Source organism: Microplitis demolitor, chromosome 5 (assembly GCF_026212275.2).
Source record: "Microplitis demolitor isolate Queensland-Clemson2020A chromosome 5, iyMicDemo2.1a, whole genome shotgun sequence".
NCBI classification, from domain to species: Eukaryota; Metazoa; Arthropoda; class Insecta; order Hymenoptera; family Braconidae; genus Microplitis; species Microplitis demolitor.
The window spans coordinates 12,140,596-12,165,167 of record NC_068549.1 but is presented as its reverse complement, the minus strand read 5'-3'; the positions used below and the strand labels follow the sequence as shown (position 1 = coordinate 12,165,167).

At 30.4% G+C, this 24,572-nt stretch overlaps 3 protein-coding genes across 3 annotated transcripts in view; 2 read left to right on the top strand and 1 right to left on the bottom strand.

The window, feature by feature from the left end:
* LOC103578002 (synapsin) overlaps window positions 1-24,572 on the top strand; it is a 426,902-nt gene that overhangs the window by 278,509 nt on the left and 123,821 nt on the right. The gene's annotated exons all lie outside the window — the stretch shown is intronic.
* Window positions 7,971-9,255, bottom strand: LOC128667749 (uncharacterized). The gene is made up of 3 exons (XM_053739009.1): window positions 8,872-9,255; window positions 8,576-8,777; window positions 7,971-8,058 (listed from the first exon to the last, which is right to left on the bottom strand). Exons 1-3 carry the CDS (start codon window positions 9,230-9,232, stop codon window positions 8,037-8,039), a joined length of 585 nt encoding a protein of 194 aa, XP_053594984.1. The 5' UTR covers window positions 9,233-9,255; the 3' UTR covers window positions 7,971-8,036.
* Window positions 10,769-13,753, top strand: LOC103575613 (uncharacterized). The gene is made up of 8 exons (XM_008555464.3): window positions 10,769-10,925; window positions 11,350-11,585; window positions 11,651-11,845; window positions 11,918-12,313; window positions 12,385-12,788; window positions 12,857-13,182; window positions 13,262-13,436; window positions 13,515-13,753. Exons 5-8 carry the CDS (start codon window positions 12,443-12,445, stop codon window positions 13,634-13,636), a joined length of 969 nt encoding a protein of 322 aa, XP_008553686.1. The 5' UTR covers window positions 10,769-10,925; window positions 11,350-11,585; window positions 11,651-11,845; window positions 11,918-12,313; window positions 12,385-12,442; the 3' UTR covers window positions 13,637-13,753.

Here is a 24,572-nt window from a genome sequence, read left to right as displayed (position 1 = left end):
ATGGATAGCTGGAGCACAAATTCTCTCAACAATTTCTGATAGTAATATAATACATTCCCAAACATCATCGTCAATATCTTCAATTTTGTCATAAATTAATACGGATAATAATCGTAAAAAATTCCATATTTGACACGCGCCACCTGATACTCTTTTAGAAGTCGATGAAATCAAGCATAACTTATCCCGTTGATCTTCTACTGAGTAATCGAAAATTTCAATTCGATGATTGAGTAATTTATATGAAAACCAACCTTTGTCAACAAGATCATCGAGATACAATTTCAGATTATAGGCAAGAACACCTTCAAAAATATCATGTTCAAGACAAGGAGGTAATCCAGGAAGACAAACGTGATAATAATTTAATTGATTAAAAACAGAATCAAATTTTATTCTCGGTATCAATAAAGGTTTTTTATTAGCTTTTTTTTTTTGTGAACACGTGGATTTTTTTCTAGTTAATTTATTGGTAACTTTATTATACGATTCAACATTTCTTATCGGATAGTTCTTAAATACACCGTTTGCGGTTTCAAAAGATTTTTTGGTCACTAGACAGTATCTGCAAAAGTACTGAGTTTTGCTGAAATTTTCAACAAATCCCCCTAGTCCGTGGCTTCCCAGATTATCACCAGTTACAAACACTAAAGAGCCTTTTACAACTTTCCCAGGAGATATTTCAATATCATCAGTCTCAATAACTTTTATGTCTTGAATGATTTTACCAAAAACTTTAGTATGATCAAATAATTTTTCTTGATATAATATCAGTTGAACTGCGTTAGGATTGTCTTTAAAAAATAAATTATTCTTAAACACACTACCATCTGCAAAATCTTCCAATATTTTGCTATTATTTTTCGGAATGTCAAATACTAAATTATGACTTAATGATTTATTATCCTATAATTGTTTAATTGTTTCTTTCAAAGGCACAATGAAAAAATTGTTTTTTCTTGGAACTTGAATTATTGAGAGGAATTTAAATGAGGCAGACATACGAACAATTTTTTTCATAGAATTTTTTGCATTTCTAGATAGTTCCTAAATAATCGTCAACAGTATTAAAAGTTTTATCTAAAACATTATCGAGGATACCCTCAATTGATTCGGCTGATAAATTTAACTTTTGTCAATACTTCAATAAATTATTCTTAACAAGTTTTTGATTTTGTTCACTCATTTTACATATTTCACTCGCAATGTACTGAACGGTTGATGCTGGCAGACAAAATTTAAATTCTAATTTAAAAAAAAAAAAATGCGCTAAATTCATTAAAAAATTTTCATTTGAATTATTTTTTTCTTCATGATAGTGATTGTCTTTTTCGAATTGTTCTGGAAAAAATTGTTCATCAACCGAGTTATCATTATTGGTTGTAAATAAATTGGAAGACTGTACTTCACTTGGGACATTATTATCATTGTAATTTAACTGAGCTAATTTTGAAACTTTATCTTCTTTATGAACTTTACTTATATGAGAAGAGAATGAATTTGCTAAACGGTATTTTTCTCACAACTTGAATAATAACATTTTATTGTGATCCCCTGCTTTATATGATCATATAAATGTTCCTCTAACTTTTTAATATCACGGTATTTTTGAGTACAGTTTTCAACTGTATAATTAATTTCTTCAAAAAAATAGTTTGTATTTGCTGGAGCAGCAGATGAAACATGCTCAGTGGAATTAACCTGGTGGGTTCGATGTACATGAGTTTGTGAAGATGACAAAATTTTATAAGCTTTGTTACAGTGGCTATATTCACAAATGAATAGCTTCGACAAATTCGAATGTTCTTCCAAGTGTCGCAAATAAATAGACAATTCCGAATTATTATAGTCACAAAATAAACAGAAAAACATTTTGTTTGTACTTATTTGTAATAAAAACAAGTAGTATGATAAATTGTCGAATATCTTTAAACTTACAACTTGATATTCAGAAAGTAAGATTAATAATTTTTTAGATAAACGTAGATTATCTAGAGATGTACGATTTTCGAGTCATTTAATTTGTCATCTTCTGTAACAAAATTAAGTACATAATGAATTTAAATATTATTTTTACATATTTTCAGATAAATAATTGAATAGTATTTTTTTCAGTTGAGTATCAATCAGTTTATGTAGTGAATAATCGAAGTTTTTCAATAAAACATAATGCTTAATAAATTTGTATTTACATCGATAAACAAAATATTTCCAAGTGTAATAATTGAAAAAAATGTTCAAGCATTTAAAATTATAACTTATATCTGCTTAAATATTCATATAACAATTGTTGATATACATTAAAAAATTGAGTTCTTAAAATTTAAAACTTTTTTATCAGTATTAATTTGTAAGACATTTCAATTTAAAAGAAATTTTTGGTTGTGTTTGTAGCGTTACGAACTAGATATAAACAAAAAAATATGATTATTTTAATTTCTTAATTTAAATATGAGATAAAAAAAAGCTGAAAATATAGAATTTTTTAAAAATCATTTTTTTTTTTTTAAACACGCTGAATTTTTTAAATAATTAATTGTAGTTTTTAATCGATGTATAGTTGGCTGTGAATTTGCAAAAATTTAATGTATAAAAATATATTGATTTTGTAACGGTTTGCCCTGGCTTCCTCGTACCAGGAAGTTCGGACAATCCTTCTGAAAATGCTCGTGTAGATGTTGAGCACCGGATTCGGAAATGCCTGATATAGCCGACTACGCGGCTCGATTTAGGATAGGGAAAATTGGTTGAAATAATTAATGAATAAATATAAATATAAATAAAATTATTTTATTATAATTAATTGTCTCTTTATTTAATATAAATAATTGAAGTTAAAATTCTTTGGTAAATAGAATTAAAAATTTTAGCAACTGAAACTTAAGAGAATTCTACTGCGCATGCGCGACACTCTTTTATCAGGTGCCTGATACATTTTTACTCGGACACCCGCGACTCCAAACCTCAATTTCAATTTTACTTTATTATTTATTTATTATAAATTATTATTTATTATTTACTTTATTATAAATTAGTTTTAATAAATTGTTATTGATAGCTTTAAATTTAATTAAGAAATTCGTCAATGACGAGGAAAGTCCTGACAATAAGTATTTTAATAATTAAGAGTTTCTGCATGCACAGCGATTAAATAAATTAAATAAATTAAATTAAATATGAATAAATAAAATTGATAAAAGACGATAAAATTTCTTAGGAAATTTCCCCAAGTGTTTGACGAAATTATTGTTGTAAAATAAATTAACCTTTACACCAACTTACATCAACTTGCCCCAAGTGCTTAGCCATGATCTCTGGTTTTCATGGACAAAGAACTTGACTGTGGATAGACGACCCAAAAACTTCACCACGAAGAAAGAACTTTACTTAGCAAAACTTAATCAAAAGGCGTCTGCCTGAGTTATAAACTTTATTGAAAAATCAAAATTTAGCTTGAAAAAAGATCACTGCTGCATAACTGAGCGACTGCTCGACTCGGCTTCCAGGTTACGATTGATTTTTGATCTGGCGTCTGGCGACGAGGTGTGTCTGATCTACCCCCTACCGTCGCACCGCTAATTTAAAAGACTTCCGGCTCAAAGGCGGGTGCGCAAAATGAAAAATGGCGCGAAATTTAATTTTTTTTACTGACCTGGCAGTCGGATACCAGGTCACCCCGTCACAATTTAATATTAGAATTAGAATTTTTTGCTTCAACTGATATTATTTCGCGTCAACTTAAATTTATTTTTTAATTTAAATATTGAAAGTATTTCAACTGTCAATACATAGATTAATAAGAATACAACTACAAAAAAATAAGAAAGATACTGATATCTAACCCAAAATCAAAATAATCAATTTTCTTCGATAGATTGTAAAAATACAATTTACAAAGGGACTATCAGTTAATGACTTACCTGTAAAATTGGTTTTTTCCTGCGATGAATAACTATACCAATATTATATCCTCAATAATTACATCTAAAAGTAAGTTTTAGATTCTTAGAATTATCAATAAAAACAATGCGGTTAAACAAATATCACAAATCTGCCTAAAAAAACCGTAAAAAAAAAAGTCTTTGTTTTCCAGGGTCGTAGAATCGTTTTCCTTAAAACACTGAAAGCTTCGATGCCTTGCATTAATTATAAAACTATCAACTTATTAAATGCTAACTATTCAAAACATTTATGTTCATTTAACTCATATAAAAAAAAAAAAAAAAATGAATAAATCGTCGAATGATGCGGACTTGTTTAGACTTGTTTCTGCCTGATACACTAGCTACGCGCTGCACTGTAACAAACAATAGTAAATATCAAGTTTCAATGCTTGAGTGAGATTTCTAGTCGATGTCTAGCGTGGTCGGTGCACGATCGAGGAAAGCAGCCGAAAAAAATCCTTTGTTCTGTATAACCTCTATGCACACACTACGTTAAAATTGTTACTTTTGTTTTTCACTTTTTAAAAATTTCACTTTTCTCACTAAGATATTTTAAGTAATTAAAATTTCGACAATACACACATAAACAAACGGGATTAAGTATATAAATCGCTAGTTAATATTTGTACTTTATACATTACGCGTCTTGAATAATTTTTTGCAACTTATGAAGACTAAAATACAGTATTAAGGTTACAATATAATAAATGTCATTAAAGTCTAAAATTAATTGAAAATGTTAAATGCTAAGAAATCTAACCTTAGTCGCCAACTTGGGCGTTTAAGAGTCAGAAGATGTCGAGAGTCATTTCAACAAACATCAGCATCTAGCGACTCAACAGCATCTTCACGTGTATTTGAAGATTTGGAAGAACCATTGGATATTGTAATTAATCATGAACCAGAACTGCAAGATAATAGTGAACCGAATAATAATATTTTCTTAAATGATAGTTTCAGTAGTAGTATATCTAGTAATGATGAATCAGAAGATGAAGTTTCTGATGATGAATCTATCGTGGAGTCTGAGGAAAGTGATCAAGATCCTCTAGACAGTGACGATGATGAAGAATTGACCGATGACAACAATCAAGAGGTCTGGAATGACATTGAGGAACTTCGACAATGGGCCTTGGCAGATCCTCCGATTCCGCACACTAAATTAGAGTCACTATTAAAAATTTTAAGAAGGGAAAAATTCCCTATGCTACCTAAATGCGCTAAAACATTCTTAGGTACTAATAAATTTCAAAATAAAATTGAAAAATTAGATGATAGTGACACTGGTGAATTCGTGTACTTTGGACTAGAAAAATATTTACAACAATGTGTCAACTCTAAATTACATGAAGTTCATCATCTGCAATTACTTATTAATGTTGATGGCATACCGTTATATAAATCTAGTTCTATTCAATTTTGGCCAATATTGTGTAAGGTTTTTAACCAACCAGACATTTATAAACTTTTTGTAGTGGCCGTTTGTTGTGGCAAACAGAAACCGATTAATGCAAATAATTATTTAAGAAAATTTGTTGCAGAAGTTAATCACCTTCAGGAAGTTGGTATACAAATAAATGATTTATTATTTCAGATATCAATAAAAGCTTTTATTTGTGACCGACCGGCGAGAGCATTCATAAAAAGTATTAAAGGACACGGAGGTTATTGGGCTTGTGAACGCTGTGAGGTCAAGGGTCAGCGAGTTGAACGTCGAACTATATACCCAATAAATAATAATCAGTGCACACCAAGAACAAACAATTCATTCAGAAACCAAGATAATCCTGAACACCATACAGGAGTTTCACTACTGCTTGAGATTGATCCTGCTGTTGACATGATCTATGATTTTGTTTCAGACTCAATGCACTTAGTGTATTTGGGTGTATTTAAAAAAATCCTTGATTACTGGCTTAACGGTAATATTAAAACCGTGAAATTGAGTAAAACTATCAAAACATTGTTATGTGATGTACTAATTCAAATAAAACATCAAGTTCCTGATGATTTTCAACGAACAACACGATCTCTGAATGACGTTGCTAAATTTAAGGAGATCCACGCAAAGTAGTCAAGTTTTTAAAACTTCCTGAAAATTTGTAAATTTAATCTACATAGCCTAATACTCAATAAAAAAATTAAAAAACAGTAGGTTTCCCGGATATTTTATGAAATAATGAAGTTTGAAAATTGTAATGTTTACATGTAGTTAAATGGAGGTTTCACCAGCCGTGTATTTGGTTAAGAATTTAATGCAATTAGCGATTTAAAAAAAATTTTTTTTTTATTGAATTTGATAGAAAATTTAATAAGCTTTCGATTACAACAATAAAAAAAGTAGGTTTCCGGACGTTTTACGGAGATATTTTATATTTTTTATGAAAAATCACAAGGAACTTTCGTTCTTTAAATTCTCGTATTTGACTTGGCAACACCGCTTGCGCAGTGACCCAGCGCATAAGTAACCGCGGTTTTTTACATGCTAGAAGATCTTAGTCATTTTAGTTAGACAGTAAACATAATTTTTTCTACTAAAGTAAGTTAAAAATACAAAGATACTTACAATTCAACGTTGGAAATCATTTAATCGATGAGTGAGGAATATAATTTAATTAACAAGATTATATAAATAAAATAATATATTTCTTTGTAAAAACATATACATTTGTACGCAATTTATATATTAATTATTAATTAATAAAACAAATTTTCAAACAAATAATGAAAAATAAGAACACAATTATTTTATTTCTATCTTCCCGCTAAAAAAATCGACGATTTTCAAAAATTTCGGGAAGTTATTGTTTTCACCCCGATTTTCGAAAATCGAGTTTTCATCAGATGTCGACGTTTTGAGGTCCTAGGAAGCTATTCTGACTATTTTCAGAATGATGTCCGAGTGTGTGTATGTGTGTGTGTGTGTGTGTGTGTGTGTGTGTGTGTGTGTGTGTGTGTATGTATGTAAACTCTTTGTAACTTTTGAACTAATGAATCGATTTGGATGGTTGAGGTGGCAATCGAAAAAGCTTGTTGGCTTTCAACTTTCCTAAAAATTTCAGATTATTTGATCGAATAGACTCGAAAATATTGGCGAATTACGAAAAAAAAAAAAAATTTTTTTTTTTTAGTTTTTTATTGATTTCTCAAAAACGACTTATACGATCGACTTTAAAATCTAATCAGCTTTAGTACTCAACAAAACGCGTTGATTTCCACCTCAAACATCAAAATCGGATAATTCGTTCGAGAGTTATCGCGGGAGAAAGAAATGGTGAAAAACGGTTTTTTCTAAATATTTTCGAAACGACTGACGCGATCGATTTCAAATTTTAATCAGCTCTAGAACTCAATAAAACGCGCTAATTGCCACGTCAACTACTTGATTTTAATCCCTGACATTGATTTCTGCCTCAATACACTTATTTTACTGAACAAAATCAGGAACTAAATTTTAAAAACCGCTTCATTGATGATTTTCGATTCTTAAATTTTCAAACTTCAAAGTTTTGGGGCTGGCCCGCAGGGTCAACCGACAGACCGATTTTTTTTTTTTCGCGCTCATCAAGTCTACTGACAATTGCCTTGATAACTTTTTCATTTTTAGTAACGCGAGGTTTCTTATTTACGTTCTCTGCTAACAAAATTTTCACACTTTCATAGCCACCGAGTTGAAATGCTTTTCTTAGAGTTGTCAAATTTATTCGAGCCAGAGCAATTTTAGTCAACATAACCGACGTTATAGCTCCTTTGAAATATTTCTTTAACGCTGTATCAGCCAAAATAAAAGGTGTGCTTTTCGCCATTGATATAATTTTATCATCAGGAACACCAATTTTATCAATTAATGCTGATAAAATTTTTATGTCTTGCGCTGCGTTATGAAGTCCCTCTACAAATTCAGGCCCTAAAAAATCTCTTGCTAAATCTTCGACTTTGAATGATTTTTTTTCTTCTAGTCGTTTTGGTAAAAAATTTTAAAAAATAGTAAGAGTATCAGCAAAACCAATCACCGTTTTTTTAAACTTTTTGATAAAAAAAAAAAATTTGACTTGCTTTTTGAACTTTTAATAGTCAGAAACTGCTACTGATTTACTTCCAACATTCATATAACCTGTAAAAAATAATCATTTATTAAACAATGCAAAAAAATGTCATAAGATACATGTAGTTTATTATATCAGATAAAAATAATTCACATATGCACATGCTCCAAACCCAAAGAAAGAATATGACATAGAAACAAGAAATGATACTATAAACATAAATACATAAAATTAAATAAAGACATTTAAATTCATATTATGTTAATAAAATATTTTTATAAAATAATAGCAAACATTCAATAGAATTTAATATCATATATAACATTGAAAAAAAAAAAATCAAACAAAATTTTTTTAATAAATAAAAGATAAGTTTTCTATTAATTGGCATTTTATAATATTAGATTATGTTTTTCACAATAAAAATAGTTCATTGACAAAACTAATTTTATGATTGAATGTTTGCTATTTACTATATTTTGAAGCAACAAAATGAAATTTAAAAATAACAATTGTACGAGTAAATATTTTTTAAAAAAATCCGATCATTTAGCCAATAGCATTCAGTAATAAATGTATACTTACTCATTTTTTAGACATTCAATATCAATCGTCATTTTTTTTTCTAATTGAACTGATTTTAGACAACTTTCATTAGCGACTACTTTAAATGCTGGAGTGACTAATCTTACATACTTTTGAATCAAAGATCCAGTCACATGCGGAATATTTAAAGCTGAAAGTATTGTATTTATGTGAGCTTCTCCAATGCCTGCATCAATTGGAGCTAAAATTAAAATAAAACAATTAGGAGTATTTTATACATCATAATAAATAAAATAAACAAATTTTTGTGTACAAAGTTCAATTAACATACTTACCAATAACTAGCTTAAAATTTACATCATACAGTTGAGTATGATCTGTATGATGTTTATTAGTGTGAACTTCATAAATTTTACAGCAACTCAAACATTTAATGCAAAAAATATTTGATAAACCAAACTGTTTTTCACTCTGAATATTTTTCAGAGATAAGGGAATGTCACATTTGAAACACCACAATTCTTTGGCAAGTGTATTTATTTCAACTATTCTTCGACCCAAATCCGTCAAAATTTGTTCGTGAACTTTAGATTTATTATATAGTGCCTCGTATTTTCTTTTTTTAGTAGTTTTAATAAATCGTGTAGAGAATTTTCCAAACTGCGCTCGCAAATTATGCCGGTTTATCTGAGACATGTTTACAAATAAATAAATGTCAAGGTTAGAGAACTCTTGCGGTGCTGTCAAGTGTATATCGGTAATTCAGAGTTCTCTATTTTTTTTAGTCAATTAAATAATTATTAAATGTTAATAATTATTTAATGCGTAAATTTTTCGGAAATTTCCTCAAAAATATTATTAATTAATTTAAAAATTAATTTTAAGATGCATAACAAAAGTATTTCTACGTATTATTTTTTTTTAGACATTCTTTACACTAGCAGGGTACTTGGATTTCCTTAAAGCTACAGAATATCAATTCCTTTTATTATATGCTGGTCCAGTGGTTTTCAAAAAAATATTGTCGTCAGATGTTTACAAACATTTTTTACTTTTACATGTTGCAATAAAAATATTGGTCTCTAGAGATTTCGCTGTTCAAAGACGAAGACAAGCTAAATATTGTTTAAAACTATTTGGGGAAACATCAAAAATATTATATGGCAAACAGTGTTTAACATCAAATATGCACAGCCTTATTCATCATCCTGATGATGTTGATACATGAGATGTCCGCTTCCTGAAATATCGGCTTATTCGTTTGAAAACGAGCTAGGAAGATTAGGAAAACTAATTCGACACGGAAATAAGCCACTCTCGCAGTTTTGTCGTAGAATTAACGAATTAATGTATAAAAATATTGAAAAAGCTACCATTCCACGTTATTCAACTTCTTAAACAATCACAACAAGATGATTTCAATAATTCGCCGATCAAAAGTATTGAATTCAAAAGTGCAATTATAACGTTAAAACATCCAAATAACACCGTTTTATTGACAAATAAAAAGATCATGCAGATTTCAAACATATTTATACCTCGTGGCGAAAATTGTATTTATGTAAGCGGTTTGCAACTAAAAAAAGTTGGTCCAATTTATGAATATCGATTTAGTTTTGAATATTTAAATATGTGGATTGTTAACGACAGAAATTGTCCTATAGTTACTTATCCATTAAATAATGTTGAGAAAAAAATGGTGTACTTTGTAATCACTATAAATAATAAAAGAAAAATGTATCCGATGCCTTTATTACATATGTAACGTGAAAAACAATATTAACTTAAATGTATAAATGTTATAAAATGTGTTTCCGTAATGTTTTTCAACATGTAAAGTGACTAACATGAGTGACAATGACAGTACAAACACTGTACTAATAAAACGCAATATATATTTTTATATTATAATATTGACAAATTTTAATAAATTTAAATTAACATTAAAAAACTAGACATAAATTATAGAACCATAAACTATAGATTTCATAAATTATTGATAAATTTTTTTATTATTAAATTTTTCTCATCGTTCCAGTAATTAATTTTTATTTATTTTTTTAAAATAAAATAAACACTAGGAATCTCGTGTCAAGTTACATATACTCAAGTGTAGTACATGTATAGGATACTTTTAGTGGTGTTAGTTAAGTGACTGTGGCGCTATTTTACATATAGACTGAAGACACTACACCATTACATACTATGTGTAGTGCGCGAACAAAAGAAAACTTACATTTTTGGGTCGTTATGGCTATCGATAGATGATGATACGAACGTACAAGTCAGAACAGGTTATTTGTAGCTATTAAGTTTTGATTTAATGGTTATTGTGTTTTGGATTGGTGAATATTTGTTGACAATTGTGATTAAAAATGTCTGTTAATCGGTAAGTACTTCAAGTTGAATATTTATTTGATTATAATATAAATGATGGTGACTTCGCGGTAATTTTTTCTTCAGCTAACAAAAGAATTTCAATAATATTAAAAGACTTATTTTTTTTCGATACTAGTGAAAAATAAGCTTCTTACTATTGTCCAATAATATTTAAATATTATTTTTCTGTAATCATATTTTATTTTTATAAAACAATTTCCATTTTAGACACTTCACTAAATATATTGCTAACACTTCGATGTAAATTTATTTAATAACCAAAGTGTACCTTTTGTTCGTTATTTATCAGTAAAATGTGAATAAAAAGTAATTTCTAATATAAAGTTATAAACACGTGTGCAGTCTTGTTGTTAAAAAAATTCGACTTTTTACCGATCATGCTTATAGTTAACAATTTCAATAATTATTTTTAGGAAGCAGCCAAAATACTTTTTGGTTCTTTTTTCAAACAGTAAATCTGACAAGGAACTTGACATTGTCCCAGCTAATTGGCTAATTTACATTGATAAGAATGATACTTGTCGGTGTAAATTTATGCCTGGGCCATATGACCGGACTAAATATCGTTTGCTTCAATCTATGATTAAAAAATGCGAAGATCCATCACCGGACTGGCCTGATTACTCAGTAGAAATTCGAGGAAGAGCAGGTGAGCCATACTATTTCTCAACTTAATTACACACTACTGATGGTTCTTTTGTATCAATTTTATAGAGAATTATAAGGAAGCTGAGGAAAGATTAGCAGTGTTACAAGTTAAGCCGTACGCGTACACGACAGAAAATGATGAATCAGCAAAATTACAAGCTCTTCAAGATAAAAAATTCCTCAAAATAAAAACGACAACAAACAGTTCTAATGAATTAAAAAATAAGTTGAATTCAGTTAATTTGAAGTTTAATGATTCAAGTAAGATATTTAATTTAATTTATTAAATTTGAATGTTAAACAAATAATAATTTATCAAATTTTTATAACTAGAATCGTTAGGTAAAAAAAAATCACCAAGGACTAAAAAAAACAGGAGAGATAGCAGCAATTGATAAAGCCATTAAATATGCTGAAGATTCGACAAGATTCAGTAAATCATTTACCGATGAAAAAGAAAATTCGCGTGATTCATCGCTTCTTAATTCGTCAGGTGATTCCTCGCTAGCAAAATTCCGATCAGAAGTGGTTCTAAGAGAGCCATCTTAGCAAGAGACAAGATTAATGAAAAATCAAATTTGAATAACAGTAAAAGTAGCAACAGTAGCTACGAAAACTCGTTTAGCTACGGAGACCTCAGCAATTTTTCAGTTTCTTCATCTTCATCCAGCACTGAAAAGCCATCAAAAACCAAGTTAAATTCAGTTACTTCAAAGTTAAATAACTTAAGTAAGTAATGTTATTTAATTTAGTAAATTTAGACATTAAACAATTAATTATATATTAAATTTAATTGCTAGAATCGTCGAGCAAAAAAAAAATTACCAAGGATTCAAAAAAAAAGGGCATGAAATTACGATGGACAGTAAATATTCTAAAGACCCGTCAACACTTAGTAAATCACCTAACAATGATAATGAAAATACGCGTGATTTGTTGCCTCAGAAATCGTCTAATGGAACTCGTGATTCCTCGTCAATAAAATCTCCATCAAATCAACTTGAAAGGAGAGGCTTACCACCAAGTAATGATACTACTAAAAAATTAAAGCTTGACAATAATGAAAGGAACAACAGCAACTCTGAAAATTTATTTAAATATGAGGACTTTAATAAATCTCCAGAACGATCTGATTTATCAACCGTTGCGTTAGCAATTAATAATAATAAGCCGATACGTAATAAATCGATATGTATTGGAGAAGGTAAATTTTTAATATTGAAATTAAAGAAAATCTAATATTAATTGTAATTCTATTGTTTAATTTTACAGATTCGTCCGTAAATACTAGTGTAATTCTTAAACACTATATTAGCATCGGCAAACAGATTGGCCAAATAAATAGCCACTTGGTCCAAAATACTGTAGAGTTACAAGAACTTTCTAATGAGATAAAAAGTGCCAAAAAAATTTGGAAAAATAAATGTTCTTGCGATCATTGTTACTACACTGACGTCGATAGCAGTGACAGCAATAAAAATAATGATGAATCTGGAGAGGATGATACAAAACAATTTGATTTTCCTATAGAAAATAAAATAATCTTTAACGATTTTAATAAACAGCTTGAGACTAATCCAAGCTATCGTAATAAACTGGTAAGTAAATTAGTCTTGATTTAAAAAGTTATCGTAATTATATATAATGATGAGTTTTGTGTAACGTTATTTTTTTCAGATTAAACGCTTGAATCAATTGGTCAATAAAAAAGACACTTTAAATAAAAACATGACTACAGTGATAAAAACTTATATTACACGAGGGCTTGCTATGCTGTATGTTCCATCAAAATCATCCAAGACTAATAACAAGCCAGTATTTAAAGACACTCGTTTTTACGATTGCGTTGCAAGTAAGTTTTGAGTATAATTATTTCTAACTTAATAATAGATATATTTTCTAATAACTAATTTTAAATTGTAAATTATAGTTGTAATGCGGCAAAAATTAAATTCAAGTTCAGGAAGTGAGCTGAGTGATAAAGAAATCATAGATTCCATGGCTGCGACAATTCGCAACGCTCGTGACTGGGACACGGACATCGATTGTTAAGAATCCAACAGCGTCAACAATCTATTGAAGAACAGCATCAATAATTTTTTTATTTTTACCAAAACTTTTAAAACAAGATATTGAATTTTGAGTTCAACTTATTTGCTTAATTATAATAGTTTGTAGTAGTAACTAATAAACAAATCAAAGACGAATAATTATAGTTGCTTTTTTAAATATTTAATTTAGTTCTCATTTCAGGGATTTCTCTATCAAGACCTGAGTCCAGATGCCCCTTGTGGGATCTCCTTGGGATTTCCCTATCAGGGCCCTGGTTGGGATGCCTTAGTAGGATCTCTTGGGGATTTCCCTATTGGGGCATAGCTGGGATTGCCCAATACGGGCCCAATAGCTCTTTGCGTTACATCCCTATGTGCGGTCCCTGTAGGGCAACCCGATAAGGACCCAATAGGTCTCACGAAAAAATTTCTAGTCGGGTGAAACTTATAAAAAAAAAAAATTTTTTTTATTGAAAGTACAAAGTCTTAAAAATTTTCGTTTTATCGACGCCGACCCATGAGCCAACTAGTAAGACAAAGACGAGGCGATTCGGAGCTCTCATAAACTGGCATGCGCATGTGTGAGTCAATCCGCTAGAGTGAGTGGTACGAATCACATCGAACAAGCGAAAATTTTTAAAACTTTATATTTTCAATAAACAAAACTTTTTTTAAAAATTTTCAATGTATCCAATGCGTTGATGATTGTAGTAGCCTCCTGAATAAGAAAAAGTGCATTTTTTGTTATTAACGATTTTTTAACGACAAAAAACTATGAAATTCGGTTTTTTCAAAATAGCATCTGTAAAAAATTTTTTTGAGCTTAGCTAAATTTTTTCATAGTAAAACTAGTGGTAGTAGTGGTAGAACTGCTATACATGGCCACACACGTTGCCATACATGGCCATATATTGCCATACATGGTCATACATGGAGCATATATGGTCATACCTGGACATATCAACTTTCTTAATGTAGCCATACATGGTCATATATAAACCATACAAGGCCATATATGGCCATACATGGTTTTGTATGAATGTATATGGCCATGCATGACTGTAGTAAAAAAGTTTGTATGGCCATTTATGCTCCATGTATGGCCATATATGCTCCATGTATTGCCATATATGCTCCATGTAAGGCCATATATGCTTTATATATGAGCCATATACGGCCATGCATTCATTTTTCACGGGTAGTCAACACTTTTTCAACGTTTCTAAATTTTGATATCAAACAACTAAATATAATGTGTTTAACGCATAGTTTAGGACTTTAAGACGACCATATTCATTTTTTTTTGCTTTAATGTTTTAATTAATCATAACACTAAGTAAACAACTCTTATTATAGTTAGATTAACCTCAGTTGTCAAAATGCTTTTGATGAACGCAAATAAATATATAAGTTTGAGTAAGTTAAAAACAACTAATAAAACTCGAAAAAAAATTGAAAGTCTTGATTGTTTATTGTTATTTATAACGAAATCTTTTAGCCTCTTTCTTCATTTTGGGATTTTGAAAAAGTATAAATTGATACCGCAAAATTATGAAACTGATGGTAAAAGTCTAAAAAACATCATTTAAAGTTGAAAATTCGACAGTTTTGAAAATTCATAGCTCCAAAACCAGGTCAAGACCAAAGTTGAAATTTTGAGGGCTGTTTGAGAATAGAATGATGTGTTTTCTCTAAAATTTTTTGAAGATTTCGAATTGACAAAAATAGTTGTGGGTATCTAAAAACAGCAATTTTAAAGAAATCGATCGGCTTTATGTGGTTGTATTTCAAAGACATAGCAGCAATTAGCAAAACATAGGATAGAAATCAATAGAGCATACTTCAACGAAAAATTTGAGCTCTTGATCATCTCTCCACTCAAAAAATTGTAGATTTAAGAGCACTTCGAAAATAGGAAAAAAATTATTTAAACAGTGGCTCAGTTAAAAGCCCATAGCTAAGCCGGCATGAAGTTCAAATCAATGAGTTATTTTTTTCTTAAAAATATAATGTTAACAGAAAAAACTGCCATCCCGATAGAAGCTTTAAGTCATATAGGAGCTGAGGCATGAATTTTTGAAAATGACTGAAAAATCAACTTTTTTATGATTTCGAAAAATTCTCCTGCAGCTGGATTCGATCGCATCAAGCTGAAATTTTTAGAATCTTTTCTTTTTTCAACCTCCTTTTGAAAAAAAAAATTGGCGTTCAATTGGTGATCCACATGCGCACACTTCTGTCGACAAGTAATGGATCTGCCCATATATATATATATATATATATATATATATATATATATATATATATATATATATATATATTAGGGTGCTTCATTTCGGAGAAACAATTTTTTTTTCTAAGTGCATGTGGAAAAAATCATAGATCAACACAAACAAAATTTTTCCGCAAAAAAAGATTTTTTATGTTGATTACAGACCTAGCTCATTGAAAAATTCTACTTTCCCATTTCAATAACACGTGAAAAACTTTTTTTCAAACTTTGAGTATTTTTAACTTGTTAACAAATCTAAAAATCAAATAGACGAATACATATTTTTATAGGAAATTGAACACTTTACAAATAGTCTATAATAAATTTTTGATAAATTTACCGGTTCAAAACTTATTAAAGCTCGAAGTATAATAGGACATCTTTTTACTTTTTCGATCAAGCTATCAGACTTATCACAAAATGTTATAGAGCCTTTTTTGTTGACAATTTCATTCTCTACAAATTATGTTTTTGTAAAGTTTGATCAAATTCTGTATTGTTTTCTAGTTATTTTCATTTTGAATTTCAAGCTCTCTAAAAAACAGTTCTGATCGATTTCAAGAGCTCGACATTGAAATGAAAATAACGAGAAAAGAATGCGGAATTTAAAAAAATTTTAATAAGAATAATTTGTAAACAGTGAAATTGTTTGTCATAAGCTGATAGTTTCGCCGTCAAAGTAAAAAGATCTCCAACTTTACTTTGAGCTCTAATAACTTCGACTTAGGAGCATTTATCAAAAAATGATAAGAGACCTTTTTTGTAGAACATCCAATTTCCTACAAATTAGGAATTGGTTCATTCGATGTATCAATTTGTTAACGAGTTAAAAATACTCAATCCTAAACAAAAATTTTTCCGTGTTATTTAAGTGGTCAAATCGAATTTTTCAATGAGCTACGTCTGTAATCGGCATAAAATTTTTTTTCTTGTGCGAAAATTTTGTTTTTGTGTTGAACTATGATTTTTCCCCATGCACTTGAAAAGAAAAAAATAGTGCTCCGAAATGAAGCTCCCTAAAATATATATATTTATATATTAGGGTGCTTCGTTTCCGGCGAAAGTATTTATTTCATTGCTCATCAAGCAAAATATTGTTTTTTTGCTGAAACAAAAATTTCTGCCAAGTTTGAGCTCTTAATTCCAATCCTTAGTACTTTCCATTTGATTTCAAAGATTTCCCATTCAAAGTACACGTAAATTAAATTACTTTTTTTTTAACTTTCTAATACTCAGCTGCGTTTCACGATATTGACGCGGATTTAGTCGCAAATTGTAGGGCATTTGGTGCCCTACATATAATATAAAAAAAAAAAAAATGACAATTGATATATTATTTTTTAAAATATTAAAGTCACTATAACTCGAAAACTATGGACTTTAGCGACTCAACTCATAGGACGTTTTTTGAAGGGAATAAAATTTTCTACAAAATTCTCATCAACATTTCCAGTGTACTTTCATTGGTTTACGTTCCGCAAGCCAATAAAGGTCAATTTCATAGGAAAAATGACTTCCTTAGCGGACACAAGTAAAACACCTGAAATTACAGCTTAGTTATGGACACTTTTGAAGAACATCAAATGCCCTACAGTTTACGACCAAAACTGCATCGATATCATAAAACGTAGCTGATTATATTAGATTATTAGATTATATTATTAACTATATTAGATAGTTAAAAAAAACGTAATTTAATTTACGTGTATTTTAAATGGGAAATCTTTGAAATCAAATGGAAAGTACTTTAGATTGGAATTAGGAGCTCAAACTTAGCAGGAATTTTCGCTTTAGCATAAAAAACAATATTTCGCTTAATGAGCAACTAAAAATATACTTTCAACGGAAGCGAAGCACCCTAATATATATATATATATATATATATATATATATATATTACTGGAAAAAATTGAAGGATCAAAAAAAAATTCCAAATTTTTGGGTGATTTTCAACAGGCCGTAACTTTGAGAGAAATGGTCGTACAAGGAAGAAAAAAAAAAGAAAATGTAGCACCAAGTGTCTACTTTTTGGATTAGAACTTTAAAGATTTTTATCGTCAGCGGTTTTTTAGTAATTTTAGAAAAATCAGCGACAAAAAAATTTTCAAATTTTTTTTACTTTTTTTTGTTGGTCTACGGGCGTGGGAAAATTTTTCTTCGCTTAACCACTCTAAGAATCAGATACCTTCATTATTTAGCTCTAATTTCATTTTTTATAGACCTTGATACGTCCACGTGTCGCCGAGATATCGGTCTTCAAATGGAAAAGGATCCTTTTGTATTTGATTATCGATATCTCAGCAACCAATGGTCGCACAGAAAGTTAATGGTGGGTTTCAAAAACTTGAATAAATTCTCTTGAATGGTTAGCCATTGTTTTTTCGAAAAAAAAATTTTTTTCTTTCGTCACATGAATTTCAAAATGCAACAAAAAAGGGCTTATGCTGCTTTTTTGGAAAACCAAGCGCTGGATCGAAAATATTGTGGAAATCAATAATGCCGAGTATGCATTTTACAGTTCAACATGCCCACAAAAACCCTACAGAGAGCCAAATTAATCCAAACAGCCGTTTTTTTGTTTCACTCGATCGAATGTTTGAAAAAATTAAAGGATCACGTTTTTTGCTCTGAAAAGCTCATAATCATTAACAAATGAAAAAAAAAATTTTCCGAGCTTCGTCCACATTTTCGTTTCAAATAGTGCTCAAATTTTTAAAAAATAAAAAAAATTTCAAAAAAAAAATTTTTTCAAAAAAAAAAAAAAATTCCAAAAAAAAATTTTTTTTGAATATTTTTGTTTTTTAACGACTTTAAGAAATTTAAGAGACCACGAAATGCAGCGAAGGAAACGTGTTAAAAATGGTTGGGCGTTGGTCTTTTAAATTTCTTAAAGTTGTTCAAAAAAAAAAATTTTCAAAAAAAAATTTTTTTTCTTTAAATCGCTACTGACGTAACTAGATATTTCGTCAGATTGCAGTTGATAAGGAAGATCATCATCTTTAGTGCATAATCTGGTTTGACGAAGATGACATCCCAACAGTATTTACGCTCGCTACTGTTACTTATGGAACGACATCAGCTCCATATCTCGCTGAGAGAGCACTTTTTCAAATCGCTGAAGATAAAGGAAATAATTTTCTAAAAGCTGTCGAACAACTTAACAACACCCACTACGTTGACGACGTCTATGGAGGCGCATATGAACTCGCTGAGGCAATTCAAAATGCTCTCGACTCAAAAGATTGGTCTATCAGTTGACCCTGCGGGCCAGCCCCAAAACTTCCCTCTATTTCTGAGCTCCTTGAGCTTGAAAAATGATTGTGAATACTTTTTCGAGCTTGAAAATACTTTTGTATGCCTTTGTTTTAAAAAAAAAACGTTTTTTACCATTTTTCCTTCAGCAATATCTCTCGAACAAATTAAGTGATTGAGACGGTTGAGATAGCAATCGACGCGTATTATTGAGTTCTATAGCTGATCAGATTTTAAAATTGATTTATGTAGTTAATTTTGAAGAAACTCGAAAATACTAAAAAAAAAATTTTTTTCAATTCTTTCGACAACGGTTCCTCTTGAACGAATGAATCGATTTTAATAGTTGAGGTGGCATTCGAAGCGGCTAATGAAAATCCAGAGCTCAGTTGATTTTGGAATCAATTCATCGAGCACATTATAAGTTATTGAAAAAAACATTATTGAAAAAAGTCTATTTTAGGAATATCTCTGAACAAGCCCTACCGATCAAGCTCAATTTTTCTTCAGCTTTTAGATATTAACAAGCTTTTTCAAGAATGGAATTTGTTCCGAAATGAACTGCATCAGATCTTGACGATTTAGATACTTTGCTAGAATCATGTAAAAAATAATGTATCAATCGAATTATATGGATTCTCTGACGCTTCACAACTCGCTATGGCTGCTGCCGTCTATTTAAAAGTCGCTGACGGTACTGGAAGCTCCAATATTTTGCTAGTGTGTGCCAAAATTCAAGTTGTACCACTGCAACCCATAACAATACCAAGAATGGAGTTTGATACTGCTGTCTTACTCGCTCAACTGGTACTCTACGTCAAGAAAGTCTTGAAACTTGAAAATATAGCAAATTTTTTATGTACAGACTCCACTATATCCTTAACGTGGATACGATACAACCCGGTTAGATGGAAAGTCTACATTCATAACAGAGTTACCAAGATTCAAGAATTGCTGCCAAGTGTCAACTGGGATTTTGTTCCAGGGAAATTCAACCCAGCTGATAGCGCTTTAAGAGGTTTACCAGCAGCCAAATTAGAACAGCATTCGCTATGGTGGACGGGACCTAAGTGGCTCAGCCAATCAAAAGATAACTGGCCATCTTTTGGTATCTCTACGCAGACGGTATCACATCTTGATAACCGTTCAGGTCTGGTTTTTACCATCTTCAAAGCAGATTCGCACCCTCTATACACGCTACTAGAAAAATTCTCTAAGTTGTCAAAGTTACTTCGCACGCTTGGAATCTGCCTGCGAGCCATCGCTAAATTTAAAAAAGTGGCACAGTCCACACTGGCCACACCACTCTCTACAGTTGACCTGGAACTCGCTAAGACTTTGCCAATAAAGTATACACAAAGTCAGTACTATTCACAGGAGCTGAAACTACTGAAAGATGGTGATTCTCTACAACAAAATCATCGTCTCGCTAAATTGATTTCCTACGTCGACTACAATGGAGTACTCAGAGTCTGCGGTCATTTATAGAATTCGCTTCTGGATGATCAACAAAAAAATCCAGCCATTTTACCTCGATCATCACGTTTAAGTACGCTATTAATAGATTATTCGCATCAGAGAACACTCCACGGGGGAACTCAATTGACTCTCACTGATCTACGGAGATCTGTTTGGATAGAAGGTAGGCGAGTTCCAGTCAGATCACACATTATTTGCTACGTTGTGTGCACGAGTCATCAAGGTGTTCGTACACAACAATTAGTGAAACAATTGCCATCCGCTCGTGTAAGACCATCCAGAGTTTTCCTACAAACTGGGTAGATTACGCTAGGCCAATAACACTCAAGACTTTTTAAGGTCGAGGTGCCAAAACCTATAAAGGATGGATCGCTGTTTTTGTATGTCTTGCTACGTTCACTATACGTATTGAGTGATTACTTGCTACAGATGGCAAAGACTGAAAATTCTACCCGCCAAGCGTTCCCCATTTTGGTGGCAAATGGGAAGCAGCCGTAGGTGAATCACTATTGACTTACGACCAAATCGCTACAGTTTTAACACAGATCGAGGCTGTGTTAAATTTAAGACCGATCGCGCTGCTATCCGAACATCCTGCAGATTTAACCACTCTAACAACCAGACATTTTCTCATTGATGAACCGCTAATCGCTGTACCTGGACCTTCACTATTTGATAACAACACCGCTACGTAGTCACGCTGGCAACAATATCAACAAATCTTCCAGAAATTTTGAAGCAGATGGTCATTTGAGTATCTACAACGTCATCAATCGATATCTAAGTGGCATCATCCATCAAATGACATCAAAGTGGACTCACTAGTCTTGCTGACTGATGAGAGGTCCCCACTATCGAAATGGCCACTTGCAAGGGTACTCGCATTACATACGGGCAGAGGTGGCCCTACTCGAGTAGTCACTCTGAAGACAGCTACTACTGAACTTGTCCGACTAATCGCTAAATTGTGTCAAGCCGGCATGAGAGCCCCGCTTCTAGCCGGCCAATCAAAAAATTCGGCAGCTAACTACATCCTGTTGGAGTCTTTTTAAGCCAATGAGAAAATTCGCTTGTGCAGCCATGCTGCACTCGTCACTATCGAGTGGCAACGAAGGAAGAAGACGCCGCCATGATAATCATTCTACTTTGTGCAGTCATGCTTATAACCACGTGTTCAAAAACCATTCCGATCAGTCTATATAATTAAGTTATTGCTCTTGAGTTTAATCTCGCTGAATTATTACGCTAAAATATTCTCAATAATTAGATAGTACATCAAGGCTACTATTTATTAAGAATAAATTGATTGTCGCTCACGTCTAATTAAATACAAGTTAATTAACGCGTCATTAATCATTACCGAGCACGAGTCTAGATTTTATGTGTGATTTTTTTATAGTTGCATTTGCTATCGCGTATAATACAAGTCGCATTCGCTATAAAATATTTTTCTTACAATATTTCAGTGTAAATAGTGTAAATAAAAGATCTAATATATTTATCATTGACTTCGTGTTAATTTTAATCATTAAATTAACCACACTTACATCAAAATCCTTCCGTGCATTCGCTCAACTTACACAATTCATAATATTGTTACGAATCTGGCATCCTTTATCCCTTACACATGTATATATATGTGGGTACACATATACAAATATGGATAAAAATAAATATACACAATGTGTTTTGAAAATTAATTTTTCAATAGTTTACATTTAATTTTCAATTGAAATATATTTAAATAATATATTTTAAAACTTTATTTACCAAAAATTAATAATCGAAAAATTCAAATATTCATAAGAAAATGAGTTTAAATCATAGTGTTAATTGGTGAATTTAAATTATATTATTTAATAAATCAAACATCTTTGTGAATTATGAAACAATAATACTTTCAATAATAATTTAAATAATAATCTACAGAATTAATTTTAATTTGTTAATTTTGAAACAATAACAATTTCAACAATAATTCAAATATTAGGTAATTGTTTAAAAGTGGGGCTCACCCATGTTTAAGTAGCAAAACCCTTATTGTAAGCAATTAGCAACGAAACCAAATTTGTCATCATGCAATTGTCAGCGGATTGACGATGTATTTGCTTAAATTAAGTATAAATTAAGCGTCGATGTTCAGGTGTTTGTAATGGGATTATAAACATGATATATTATTTCATTATTGATATTTTTCAAGGTTCCGCGCTATACTGCACCAAATGACATATTTTTCTTATTTTTCAATGAACTAACTTTTATGTCAACCACCAAAACTCAAGGTATATGCCTATTTGCCATAATGTTTGTAGTTTCGTCCTAAGTACGTTAATAGATTCATCAGGAAGGCTATGTTAACGCACTTTTGCCTTAGACTACATCTCCTACTAATACGCACTGGCGTAAAACAGTGTTGTGGGCTTCAGCTAGACACTATACTACCAAAAGTAGGCAGATACCATCCAATCTGCTTGCACCAAAATGCTATGTGAGCTGTTGTACACATTGAAAATACTGAAGTAACACAAATATGCTGATTTTCACTATTACAAGAGTTCAAAAATTATTTGTGACTCTTAGATAGACCTTCCTATCGCCACCGTCTATCTTACAGTTTTAAAATTATATTATTATTATTATTATAAAAAATTTATTTTTGAAGATAGTGAAAATTTGCATGATTTTTATGTCATTTTTATTATTTTGTGCAATTCAATTGCAAGGTTCAGATAGATATCTTGTGTTAGAAACAAAAACTCATACACAAAATTTAATCCGCCGTGAAACTGAACGCGTGGAAAAAATTTAATTATAGATATTTAAAGTATAAGCGCTTGAAACATTGAAAAATGTGGTGAGCCTGAATAAAGACAGTTACCAAATATTATTCTCAATAATTAATTTTAATTTTTGAATTATAAAACGATAATATTTCAAATAAAAATCCAAATAATTAATTTCAGTTTGTGACTTTAAAATACATTACAAAATATATCTAAATAATAATTTTAATTTGTGAATTATAAACAATAATCTTTTAAATAAATATTCAAATATTAATTTTGGGGATTTAAACTGCTATGTATCGGAATAATAATTTTTAGTTCGTAAATTTAAAATAATTTTATATTATGAAACAATACCATACTAAATAAGAATAATTGTAATATGGATTTAACGAATTTAAAGATTAACTGTCAATTTGTAAATTGAGAATATATATATATATATATATATATATATATATATATATATATATATATATATATATTAGAGTGCTTCGTTTCCGGCGAAAGTATTTTTTTTTCGTTGCTCATCGACCAAAATATTGTTTTTTAAGCTAAAACAAAAATTCTTGTCAAGTTTGAGCTCTAAATTCCACTCCTAAGTACTTTCCATTTAATTTCCACCATTTCCCATTTAAAATACACGTAAATTAAATTACTTTTTTTTTAACTCTCTAATACTCAGATGCGTTTTAGGATATCGACGCGGTTGTGGTCGCAAATTGTAGGGTATTTGGTGTTCTTTAAAAGGGCCCATAGTAATTTAGCTGTAGTTCCAGCTGTTTAACTGATGTCCGCTGAGGAAGTCATTTTTCGTATCAAATTGACCTTTATTGGATCGCAGAACGAAAACTAATGAATGCACACCAAATATGTAAATCGGAACTTTATAGGAAATTTTATTCCCTTCAAAAAAAGTCCTATGAGTCAAGTTGCTAAAGTCCATAGTTTCTCAGTTATAGGAATTTTAAGAATTTAAAAAATAAAATAGAAATTGTCATTTCTTTTTAAATATTATATTTTTTAAATTATCAAAAGTCTTATAACTCGGAAACTATGGACTTTTGCGACTTGAATCATAGGACTTTTTTTAAAGGGAATGAAATTTCCTATAAAATTTCCCTTTACATTTTTTGTGTGCATTCATT

Bases quoted from the DNA above. Each gene is read 5' to 3' on its own strand.
- LOC128667749 (XM_053739009.1), bottom strand. From the start codon at position 9,232: ATGTCTCAGATAAACCGGCATAATTTGCGAGCGCAGTTTGGAAAATTC. The intron at 8,778-8,871 runs GTAAGTATGTTA...TTTTAATTTTAG, and splicing joins AAATTTTAAGCTAGTTATTG to CTCCAATTGATGCAGGCATT. The intron at 8,059-8,575 runs GTAAGTATACAT...TATTTTTTACAG, and splicing joins ATTGAATGTCTAAAAAATGA to GTTATATGAATGTTGGAAGT.
- LOC103575613 (XM_008555464.3), top strand. From the start codon at position 12,443: ATGGACAGTAAATATTCTAAAGACCCGTCAACACTTAGTAAATCACCT. The intron at 12,789-12,856 runs GTAAATTTTTAA...TTAATTTTACAG, and splicing joins ATCGATATGTATTGGAGAAG to ATTCGTCCGTAAATACTAGT. The intron at 13,183-13,261 runs GTAAGTAAATTA...TATTTTTTTCAG, and splicing joins CAAGCTATCGTAATAAACTG to ATTAAACGCTTGAATCAATT.